This window comes from Tasmannia lanceolata, unplaced genomic scaffold (assembly GCF_043159265.1).
Source record: "Tasmannia lanceolata isolate RefF3 unplaced genomic scaffold, GAP_Taslan_0.1 ptg000037l, whole genome shotgun sequence".
In the NCBI taxonomy this organism is placed as follows: domain Eukaryota; kingdom Viridiplantae; phylum Streptophyta; class Magnoliopsida; order Canellales; family Winteraceae; genus Tasmannia; species Tasmannia lanceolata.
Genome location: NW_027518714.1, coordinates 20070141 through 20082614, shown reverse-complemented (window position 1 = coordinate 20082614; position 12474 = coordinate 20070141). Strand labels below are relative to the sequence as shown.

The 12474-nt window shown below is 36.5% G+C and overlaps 1 protein-coding gene across 3 annotated transcripts; it reads right to left on the bottom strand.

Moving 5' to 3' along the window:
- On the bottom strand, positions 1–7484 carry IQD13 (IQ-domain 13). Of its 3 annotated transcripts, XM_077371104.1 has the most exons (8): positions 7206–7484; positions 6824–6885; positions 6096–6200; positions 4527–4626; positions 4097–4453; positions 2318–2560; positions 1108–1239; positions 1–846 (listed from the first exon to the last, which is right to left on the bottom strand). In XM_077371104.1, exons 4-8 carry the CDS (start codon positions 4599–4601, stop codon positions 148–150), a joined length of 1506 nt encoding a protein of 501 aa, XP_077227219.1. In that variant the 5' UTR covers positions 4602–4626; positions 6096–6200; positions 6824–6885; positions 7206–7484; the 3' UTR covers positions 1–147. The 3 variants fall into 3 exon arrangements, with proteins under 3 accessions (XP_077227219.1, XP_077227218.1, XP_077227220.1); XM_077371103.1 differs by lacking the exon at positions 6824–6885; XM_077371105.1 differs by lacking the exon at positions 6824–6885 and having other exon boundaries at positions 6096–6177.
- Between the last annotated feature and the right edge of the window lie 4990 nt (positions 7485–12474).

Here is a 12474-nt window from a genome sequence, read left to right as displayed (position 1 = left end):
TTTTCACACATTCACTTAGTATTTTTGTCATTATTGCTATCATCTTAATACAATAAAATGCTTTAAGAAACCCCAAACAAAACACCCCACTCAAGAAAAAAAAAAAGAAACAAAAGGAAGAAAGATAATAAGATTCAAGACAAAAAATCACACAAGCTTGAAGGGCTTCCTCCCAATTCCAGTAGGCAAAGAGAGGGTCGAATCCACGCTGAGGTTTCCAATAGACTGCATGGAATTGTGGTTCCTTGAAAACCTTTGAGAACTAGAGTCCTTCCCAGTAAATAGAGATCCAATGCTCTGAGTCAGAGGAAATGAGAACCGCTTTTTCGAGTCACGACTAGGCTGAGACCTCTCCTTTGGAATGCTCTGAGCTCTCACTTTCGCCTTGGCCGAAACGGTGGGAACCATGTAATTAGGTACGGAGAATGAGGGGCAACTTGTTAGGCTCTCGTCGTCCCTCAATGGGGCACTGAGTGAGAAGTCGGTCTGAGTCGGTTTTGGTTTCACATGCTTTAAGGGCGTTGAGCTATTCGCTTGTGGTGGCCTGCTTGTTAAGGTTGGTGGGTTCTTTGCTTTGATGGCTAGGGAGGCCTTTGAAGATTTAGGCGTCGAAGTGTCTAGGATGTCCTGGCCGAGTCTAGGTTGAGTATAGTTGTTAGGAGTGAGTCGAGCGCTGAGTTCTGAGTTAGGGTTGGGAGGGGTTGAATCGTTCTTTGGTTGTGGAGTTACATCTTGAGTGGCATGCATTGGAAGTTGGCGTTCTATCCAATTCCACCACCATGGGTACCCTCCAGACCTCATCTCTAGTAAGGCATTGTGAGCCGATTTAGATGTACCCTTCCACAACTGATTCAGCAACAATCCACACATTTTAGAACTTTGTTGAAGAATAAACGATTAAATAACACAATCTCCAACACCTCAAGCTATGTGTATGACCAACTCAAAAAAAGGGCCACATGTGAGGGGAGTAATGTTTAAGTTAAACATAACCAAATACCCTTTAAGTCAAAACATAAAAAAGAAACATCTTTGTTACACTCCCTAAAATGCTACATGTCATGCTCACAAAGTGTTAAAGAAAATCAAAGAAAGAATAAAACCTACCTGCTGAGAATAAGCATAGGCTAATGCCCTCTCTCTTTTGATCACAGCTTCAACCTTCCTTTGCATCCTTGCATCTATTTCCTCTTTGGTCAGCATGCTGTCATCCCATTCTTCTTGTTGCTCTGCTTCTGACTGTAAAACGCATGAATTTTATGCACTTATACGATGTATTCTCTTTTTGTTTGTCCTTTTATGAAAATAAGTAACTATATTTTCAGAAAAAAGACAAATAAAAAGGGCTGAAAATGCTAAGAAAGAGAAGAGAGTAGGTATATCGTTCCCTTAGTAAAAAAATTTAAAATAAATATAGAATTTCTTTTTCACTCCCTTCTCTCCCATTCACACCCTCCCCACAGATGGATACATGCGCGCATGTGAGATTATACATGTGTACAAGCGATTTTAACACTCCAATATGAGGCTATTAAATGGGCAGTGAGGAAACAAAGAAGCAACGATTACTTATGTTCGGGCGATGATAAATTTGCACCCTTGTAGGATAATTCGCATTTTAAAGTGGCTATAATGCTTTTTAATGTCAATTCATGTTACAGGGGTGTGAATTATCCTACAGGGGGTCCAAATTTATATTCACGCCACAAATTAGAGGGTTATGAATAAGGGTGGCAAAATCAACCGAAACGAAACTGAACCAAAAATTCGGTTTCGGTTTGGTTTAACCAAACCGATTCAAATTTCAGTTCGGTTTTGGTTCGGTAGAACCAAACCAATGATTGGTTCGGTTTGGTTTCGGTTCAGTTTGGGTTGGTTTGATTTGGTCTGGACAACGATAAATGCACCCCTTTTAATAGGAAAATGATAAATGTGCCCCTTTTCATCAGTTCGGTTCGGTTCGGTTTGGTGTGTATGATCGGTTTGGTTTGGAGTGTTTCGGTTTCAGTTCGGTTCGGTTTCAGTTTGGAGGTAAGCATGTTCAGTTCGGTTTCGGTTCGGGGTCAAACCGAACCGTTGCCACCCCTAGTTATGAAAATATATAGTCACCCCTTTTCTTCCCCGGGGCCACATGCTTGTAGTGTAAACAGAGTAGTCATATATAGACGCGGGGTGGGCCGTGGAAGAAAGGGGGACAAATATATCACTTCCCAAGGATAAATGGTTTGAATCATTGAACAAATGGGCCCTAATTGTTCTCATACTCTTCTTTAAAAAGAAAAGAAACCCATGTGCATGCATCATATACAAAGCTTACTGAAGGAGTTAAGGTCCATCTGCCCAAACTACTGTCTTGTTCCTTGTCACTCTTGTGTAGATTCTGACGTTGGAGAGCTTGGTTTTCCATCATTTGTATCCTTCTCGAGTGTATCTGAGTTTGAACTTTCACAAGCAATTGCATGCTTCTCATCGCGTTCATCGTCTGCCTCTTTACGCTTTGCCCTCTTACCACGCCTTGAAGTCTCACCAGACCCTTTAGCGCTCGGAAGCTCCTTCTTCCCTATACCACCAAAATCTGTGAAAAATTATTTGCAGATAATCTTGTATGCAAATCATAGTCACAACTATCTCTGACTTTTAAAAAAAATTTCGATAACAATCTTGAGGTTTTTTTTAAAAATTGGAATATTTTCACTTTTATCATGATAATTTTACTATATATTTTTTAAAATTATATATTTTAAAATATTCTATTTTCAGTTTTTTTTTTTTTTCGATATAAACACGAAATTAAGTACAAATAAATTTAAAATCTGCCAAGATATACCCTTTCCAAGAAATTTCCAAGGCAAATATTTTTTTGGTAGGTAAGCTGGCATTGAACCTCCGACCTCCAGGTTGAAGAACAAAGGCTTGACCAATGGCTAGAAGCTCAATCCCTTCCAAGGCAAATATTTGTGAGTAGCTATGTTGTAAATAGCTTTAAGAGGTCTTCTAAATTGAGGGGCGCCCTTGCAAAAAAGGGATGAACGGGCGCCCCCATTGGTTGTAAATCACCAAGGTGTATTAAATACACCTTGGTGATTTACAACCAATGGGGGCGCCCTTGCAAAAAAAGGGTGCCCTTCAGTTTAGAACTCCTCTAGTTTTAAAATCAAATATACTTATTTGCAAATAATGGTTAGCTTTAAAATGTTGGATCTCCAATGGCCTGAAAAGCATGCCAATCAGACAAGTGTAATACCAATATGCATTTATTGTCATTGAATGCGGATTGTTGCCTATATGTAGATTTTGATTGTCCATAATCGAGTTTTAAAACCAAAAAATACAATTAGGCTCACTTAAAATGGGTGTAAAAAAAATTAATGCCCATATTTCCACTTAAAATGAGTGTAAAATTTGTTTTAGGCACATTTTACGTCGCAAGAAACAGAGCCTTAAGTGTTGAATTGGCTTATTTTTTCGGATTTCATGTTCTCTGCATGCATGTATGCAAGTTTGTAATGTTTTCAGCTCCCTCATTCCCCTTTAGTGGGATCAGTGGGACCCTTGGCAAAACAAGGGTGATGGGCCATTTCATGTTAGGGCAATCCCACCACTTCCACTAATAAAAGGTTGAACAATGAATTTTCATATATTTTTTGGGCCTTTTGGGACAAAAGTTTAAAAAAGAGAGGAATGATGGAAAACAGGCGAAGTATCATTAGACTAACAAAAAAGCATTAGAAGCAAGGTTTTTAAATTTCGACAGAAATCCGAATTTTCAGGTTTCGATGGAGACCGAAACTAAAATTGGGTAAAGTCGAAATGTTACAAAATTTCGATCGAAATTTCAGGGCAAATGAAATTTTGGACCAAAATTTAAGGAATATCTCCAAGAAAAAAATTAATTTTTTTATTGATTATTTAATATTATCCAGAAATTTCATCCGAAATTACTGAAATTTCAGAGATTTCGTCGAAATTTGGTACCGGATAAAATACTTCTTTATTTAATTTCGATTGATTTCGACGAAATTTTGGAAATTTCGGCCCTCACCAAAACGCATTCCGAAACCGAAATTTAAAACCTTGATTAGAAGAGGTGACCCACCATATAACCTCTATAAGCTGTTTGGATCTTTATGGCTGCAATTTGATGGTAATTTGGAGTGGCCCTTGAATTGTAGCTACTTGTTTGGGGTTGCTGAACCCTGGAAGGCAAGGAATGTACTTGCTCCTTCTCTCTGGAGTACACCCTAGAAGGCACCCTGGTGGCAAAGGAAGGTTCCCTGTGGTGCTCCCTGGAGATAGAGGAATGTTTGATTTGGTGGTCCCTCTCAGCATCTCCTAGTATTTTTTCAACACTGCTTGGTTCTCTATTAAGAGGGATAAAGGAAGTGGCCTCCCCATGCCTTAACTTCCCTATTCCCCACTTCTTTTTCTCCTTCACACCTTTCTTCTCTGAACCCTGCACTCAAATCACCACACATCTCTCAAGCTATGTTCAAATTCACTTGGTTTTCAAATTTATCTCTACTTACATTAAGTAATTTCTCTTTGGAATTGGGGGTGAAAACCCTTTTAATTGCAGATAGCCAGCTTCCTTTCTTCCCCATTGTCCCAGCATTTACTCTTTTCAACCTGGAAAATGGAAAAAAACATTCAAACCCAAAAAACAATTTTTTTCCAAAATTATTGGATGCCTATATGCTATATATACTCGAATTATTAACTATAAATAAAGATATTATTATTATTATTATTATTATTAACAACTCAAATCATATAATGGTGTAGCACCCATCCTACTATACATTTGGACTGCCAACATCCAAGAACCGAAAAAGTTAATCCAATGGTTAGGATAATTTAATCAAGGGAAATTATATCGGCACAAACACATTTTGATATTTTCACTAACCCATCTTGTCTTTTAGTATTTAAAGAGCTGTCAAAAGGTTATTACATTTCCCAAAAAGCTCTCACTAGTCCATTAAAGAAGAAAAGATAGCTGGGTGTGCAGATATCAAAATATGGTTGTCCCAATAACATTTCCCTCAATCAAAGTGATTTTTTCATTATGATTTATGAGTGAACGAAGGTAGGTCCCAACATGTGGCACGCCAAATTTACAATTGGGCCATCCATATCGACGGTAGGAAGGGCGCCACATGGCAGTATGTGGTGGGAGGGAGATGTATTGTATCATTCCTCTATTTTAATAGACACAAAGATTATTAGTACATTAAAACGATAATCACAAATGGATGTGAGATGACAGTTTTGCCCCTCATATATTCCCCTGTCCTAATCACTATGATGAGAACAATTCAGCTTTTTTCGGTGTGCTTTAACTTTCCGCCACCTTGAAATGAAAATCAAGGATCCAAGGGGAGAAAGCATTCATTTCCCCTCCTTTTTTTTATCGAGATACACATAGAAAATCAACATTTTTTTTCATAGCTATCTTTTAATCAATTCATTCTAAACAAAGTTGCATAACAAATACTAAGACAAAAATCTCATGAGGGATGTTTTGAAATTGGAGTTTTTATATGATGGCCGACCGGGTAATTTACAACCACTTAGCCCTTGATTTTTGGTCTGGTCAAAACACAGGTGGTCGGCCATCATATAAATTATCTTGAAATTGAAGAAAATGCATCTTTAGTCTCAAGCTCTACTTTTTGTGGCATAAACTAATCAACTTATCCATAGGCAGAAATAACAAATACAAATAGTACCTAAAAAAAGAGTAAAACAAACAAGAAAAAACCTTCTTCATGGGAAAATTAGTTATCAACTTATCCATAGGCAGAAATAGCAAATACAGATATACCTCAAAAGAGTAAAGCAAACAAGAAAAAAGCATCTTCATGGAAAATTAGTATATTGTTCTGTCTCCTATTTGCTAAGTGAGAAATTTATACAAAAAGGAAGATGGGATAGAGATAACAGGAGGACTCTCAACCAAGCAGAGGAAAGCAATTTTTCTTAAATATAAAAATTATATATCTGAGAAGCCCTTGTTCAGTTTCTTCCTAAAACAACCATATAACAAAGACCCACGACAAAACAAATGAAATAGAATATCAAGAGAGTACAAGTACCTTGCCCAATCTTAATCTTCAAACACCAACAGGGAGGGTAGATGTGCTAATCCTATAATTCTCTTTCTTTATTCCGTCATATCTTCAAACACCAACAGCTTTATTCTAATAAACAAGATTATAAAGAACAATAAGAAGAAAAAAAAAAGTTTCACAGCTACTTGATCAATTCAATCCAAATAAAATTACCCAGTAAATAGCTTCAAAAAGTATAAAAAATATCAAAGAAAATGGAAAAGTGAGGAGGAATGAAGAACTTCTTTAGCCTCTATGCTGTCCACTATGTGGTTAAAAAAGAAAAAGAAATTGTTGTGAAGGATCTTGTTTGATCAAATTTCTATATAAAACTAATGATACGAAGTACCAGGAAGAAAAATGAAATGAAATTTCATGGGAGGACTAGAATAAATGGGCTAGTCCTTTAATACTCTTCCTCTATCTCCTCCTCCTATCTTCAAATTAAGAGAAAAATAAAACAGTTCCACAACTACCAGATCAATTCAAGCCAGACAAAATTACCCACTAAATAACTTTTAAAAAAAAGTATAAAAAGGATAAAACAAAATGGAAAACTGAGGAGGAACCAAGAACTTCGTTAGTCTCTATATATGTTCTCCATTATGTGGTTAAAAAAACAAAAATGTTGTGAAGGAACTTTTTTGAACAAATTTATAAATAAAACAACTGATATGAAGTACCAAGAAGAAAAAGGAAATGAAATTTCATACATGTTAGAACTAGTATAGATGTGTTAGTCCTTCAAGTCTCTTTCTCTATCTTTTCCTTCTATCTTCAAACACCAACAATTTTAATCTAGTAAATATGATTACAAAGAAAAATAAGCGAAAAATAATCAGTTTCACAACAACCTGATCAATTCAATCCAAATAAAAATACCCACTAAAAATATCTTCAACAAAAGCATAGAAAGGAAAAAAAATGGAAAATTGAGGAGGAACCAAGAACTTTAGTCTCTATGTTCTCCATTATGGGGTTGAAAAACAATAAAAAAATGTTGTAAAGGAACTTGTTTGATCAAATTTGTATAAAACAAATGATATGAATTACCAAGAAGAAAAAGGAAATGAAATTTCATGGGAGAACCATTACCTTGGCCAGTCTCCAAGCTTCCAGCCCACTCACAACCTAAATTTCTTTGATAAAAGGAGAGGAAGGAGTGGTGAGTTAAACTTTCAACTCTCCTACCTCTCCCCCTCTCCCTTACAATACCAAGTGCTTTTTCTCTTGTGTGCCTTTAACATTTTTGCTCATTTTTCCCTCTTTCTACAAGATACTTTGCATCCGGTTCTTCCTTGCAGGGATTGAATTACTTTTTTTCTTTCTTTCCTTTTTACCTTTTGTGTGGAGTATTTATAATTTTCTTTTGGTTTGATGATGAATGGAGATGGCCACTTTCTCACTCCATGACCCAACAAACTTTACTTGAGTGGAAAGCCTTGTCTGCCTGCAATGACACTTAAAAACAGTTAGGTTAGTCTCCTTTCATAAAAAAAATATTAATTTCATATTTCAAAAGAAAATGATATAATACTGAGGGAAATGATAGATTCACACTTTTTTTTCACTTGGGATAGCCTCCTCTAGTGTGAGAGTACTCATAAAAAAAACTAGAGGGGGCTGTCCCTAGTAAGAAAGGGGGAGAATATATCACTTCCCAAAATTAAAGTTAGGTGAGTTATTAATATTATATTGCAAAAGATATTAATAAAAAACTAATATTAGGAAAGTAAGGGAACTACCCAGTTGGGAAAACAGACACTCTGACCCTTTAATTGAGTAAGTGGGATCATGAAATGTGACAAAAGAGCTCAATCTGAGCCGTAAGATCAATATATTTTATAATTACTTGATTTATGACAGTGTTCACCATCATTTTCTCCTTCATTGTATTGTTTAAGATTTATTTGTTTTAGTGTGTACACCATTATACATCCATGCGTGTTTAATTAACTAAATTAGTGGAAGGCAAGTGGGATGTGTGTGTGTGTGGAAGGCAAGTGAGATGTGTGTGTGCTAGTGTGTGTGTGTGTGTGTGTGTGTGAGAGAGAGAGAGAGAGAGAGAGAGAGAGAGAGAGAGAGAGAGAGAGATTCCATGGTCAGTTATGTTATTAAGTATGATTAGTGATTTTCATGTACATGGAAAAGAATAGTATTCGTTCCCTTTTCTTCCCCGGGCCATCCTTCTAGTGTATTTTGGACTACTCTTGTTACACTGCGAGGAGGCAGCCCGGGGAAGGAAGAAAAGGGAGAATATATCATTTACCTACTAGAATAGGGTTGAAATGTCAAATTTTTAAGATGGCTACAGGGCGGAAAGTCACAACCAGCCACTTCCTTGCCTTCGTCCTTTGGAATTATGGCATACGTACTATTGCCCCTTTGTGGTCCCTTTGGAACAGTAAGATACGTTTGGTTACCGGGTGTATATGCTTCTTCTTATTTCTCTCTTTTTGTCCTTCCTCATTGGTCTTGGTTTTCACCATGGTTTCAAATTTTCGAAACCGAAATTTCGGACGAACCTCATATAAAATAATATTTTATTTTGAAATTTGGGTCCAAAATTTGTAATGTTTCGGGTATACCCAATTTCAGTTTCGGTCTCGACTGAAACCACAAATTTTGGATTTCGGTCGAAATTTAAAACCATGGTTTTAATCTCAACTAGTTAGCAAAACTTGATTCGGCAATAAAACAGGGTAGCAAAAATTCGAGCTTAATATGGTTTTGGTTCAAAAAACAGTCAAAAAAATGGAAACTAAAAAAAAAAGCATTTCCCAAAATTGGGAAAATTGTTTGTGAGCTAGAGTGCCACAAACACATGGGTCCCGCATTTTTTTGGGTGATCCAAAGCATCCATTTGGAAGGCCTTTACATAGATAGAGCGTGTACCAAAAATCAGGTCCATAGGATCATCCTTTGGATGGAGGGAAAATGGACAGACACAGTTTGTCGACAAATCTACCCATTTTGCGCTCCACTTTTGGAGGGGTTAGGATGATCCAATGTACCTGATTTTTGGTACATACCTTATCTATGATGGAGCCTTGCACATGAATGGTGCATATCACAACTAAAAATGTGGGATCCATGTGTTTGGGCACTCTAGCTCATATAAGCTTATATGAGCTCAAGCTCACGAATAGTGTCCCTTTAAAATTTTGTAATTTACAAAATGTATTAGGGGTAAAGTTCAAAAGTTGACCATTAAAAGGAGTTTTAAAATGGTATTTTTTTGAAAAAAAAGCGCTGTTTTTACTAACTATGATTTAACTTGCTAAAACAATCCAATTTCCCTATAAAAAAGATGGCTTCTTTTTAGTACCAACTAAGTGGGAAAGAATCATCTAAAAAACACTCCTAACTAGGGGTGGCAATGGTTCGGTTTCGGTTTGGTTTCGGCCAATTTCGCCACCCCTTGCTCATATTCAATGGAAATCGGGGGCAACGGTTCGGTTTGGCCCCCAACCCGAACTGGACCGAAATTTGAATCGGTTTGGTTCTACCAAACCGGAACCGAATTTTCGGTTTGGTTCGGCTAATTTTGCCACCCTTACTCCTAACTGAACAAGCGCATTGAGTAAAAGGAAAACTTTTGGGGTCAAAATCCGAATAATATTCATTGTTCAAGTGGTTGCATTCATCAAAAGGAACAAATGAAGATGCAATTGGTTCAAATTTGACCCTGAGGTATGTGTAAGCAATATTTGATTATTTCTTTCATTCGACTCAAAATAGTTTGTTTTATTCAATATCTATACGGGAAAAGAAGAACCAAAACTAGTTAACAGAGGGCATGTAAGTGAAATCATGAACGTTAATTTACACGGGGTGGCAATCCGCATGGTCTTGGTTCTATCCCAAATGAGCATCTCATGCATAAGCTAAATGACAAATAATCTACGGTTTAACTCTTCTAGCGAAAGCTTAAACGAGGCTTTATGAATCAACGGTCTAGGATCATCTGATCAAGGTGTTCTCAATGGAATTTGGCAGGACTTCGTTTCCATTCAGATCAATGGATCTAATTATGTAAGTGAGGTAGAAGTGGGGCCCAATAGTTTCTTTTAGGAAAGAGAGTAGAAGTGACATTCTTTGTAGGATTTTCTATTTCTTATGTAATTTAATGGACTTAGACCATGTATATTTTTGGGTAAAAATAATCATAAATGCCATATCCTTGTCTCTTTCATCATCTTTGATTTTATATTGTACCTAGTATTTCCTTATAGACATGGATAATCCTTCTTAAAAAGTAGCTACTGATGTTGACACTACCATGTTTTGATAATTGCACAAACTCACTTTGCCTTTTAGTATTTAACGAGCTGTCAAAAGATATTACTTATAATACCCCAAAAGCTCTCAAAAGGCAATTAAATATGAAAAGACAAGGTGAGTTTGTGTAATTATCAAAATATGCTAGTGCCAATATCAATAGCCTAAAAGTTTGGAAGTGTTTTTTTTTGGAGAGAGAGAGAGGAGGATTTTGCTTATACGCCACTCAAGATGCATTTCTCTTTGAAGGGAACTTACTTGAGAAGGTTAGTGGTTCAACCTACTAGCGTATTGCACGACTAACTACTTCGTTATCATGGGTTGTTACTAACTACTTCGTTCTCCCATCTCTTAAATCCTTTTGTCCATCTAAATCAACTTATTATATAAAGTTTAATCTTTAAATCATCTTACATTACCCAACTTAGAACACTATGCATGCAGTACTCTCACAGGTCGTTGTGGGCAATTTAAAGGGAATAGCTGATTTGGAATCCAGCCGTTATGAGCTTTCTTACTCATTTAATACAGTTGTTTAGATGTCCTAATATTCTCTCTCTCTCTCTCTCTCTCTCTCTCTCATGAATTACAAGCACAGTTTCAAAAGCCCAACTTGGCAACTCAAGACTCCCCCAACTCAAGTCGGCCTGAGTTAAATTGGTGGATCAATTCCCCAATAGACCAGTGTGGTCTAGAAAAAATAGGATAAATATTTTCTCTTTTCTATGTTTTTCAAATAAAGTTTCTAGTGTTTCTTAACTAGGTAGTGTTTGAGAAAGATTTTTTTTTGTTTAAAATTAAAAACTCATTCTTGTATAGAATCAGTTCAAAAATTATTTGGTAAATTATTGACTTTTCTTGGCTTTTCTTGTTGATCCAATTAATTGTGCAAATGATTTAGTAGCATAACCATCACTAGCACCAGATGAGTATATATTGATGTACATATAGGCCTTGTTTGTGAAGCTGGTCGATAGGCTACTGATGGTATAGCAACTAGATCTCGCTTAGGAAAAAGGAATATAGATATAGGCTTATTTCCTTCCTGTCTTTGTTAATGACACTAATGGATCAATACGATCAAGTACTTATGTATGGATATGGGTCTAGATCTATATCCATATTCCTATTTCTAACTGGCTAGTGCTTTAGCACATGACTTTCTATATACTATTTTGAGGGTGCTACCAAAATGACTTCTTTAGGCACTGGGAACAGGGACATAGCTATCAGATCTCTACAAGTGCTTTAGCCATAGTCCCCTACTTCTTTAGGCAGTGTAGGATCTATTGATGGATCATGAGCATAAGACTCTAATTCTGATGTTGATGCTTAGTTTGTTCCAGCTATATATATGCTTCTAGTGCGAGATATGCTTATGGTTATGCTTTTAGTAGTCACCTATTTGCATAGAAAAGAATAAAAAATAAAGAAAGATCAATCTTGACTTTAAAGAAAGGGGTCAAATAAGGAAGAATTGATGCCCACTTTCCTTTTTCTTTTATGATATTTGAAATCTCAATAGACAACACAAGAAGGGGGGTGAATTGGGTAATTAAAAATTTTGAGTTAAGTGCAATGTTAAGATTAATATTCACAATTAACAACAATAAATCTAACCCTTTTTCAAATAACAATAATAATGGAAATAGGGTTTAAATTTTACCAATCACCATGAGAAGGAGGAAAGAAGAATAGGAGACCACACAATCATGTATAGTGGTTCGGTCACAATCGGACCCACTCCACCACCTAAGTACTTGGTTTTTCCTTGGAATTTTCTTTCACTATTTGAGATTCCGCACGCCGAATCTCTGGGCTTTACAACTTGACTCCTTCAAGGAACAAACCCCATTTATACAAACCGCCTCCAAGGAACAATCCCTTTTCGCAAAACCGCCTCCAAGGAAATCAATCATCTTCGCAAACCACCTCCAAGGTAGTGATGCCTTTTTGCAAACCGCCTCAAAGGGAAAAACTCATCTTCACGTATACAATGAATAAATAGAAGTTTAAGCTCTCTCAAACCTCTAAATAGGCAAATGATACAATCAACGCTCACTCCAAACTCTCTCTCAAAGAT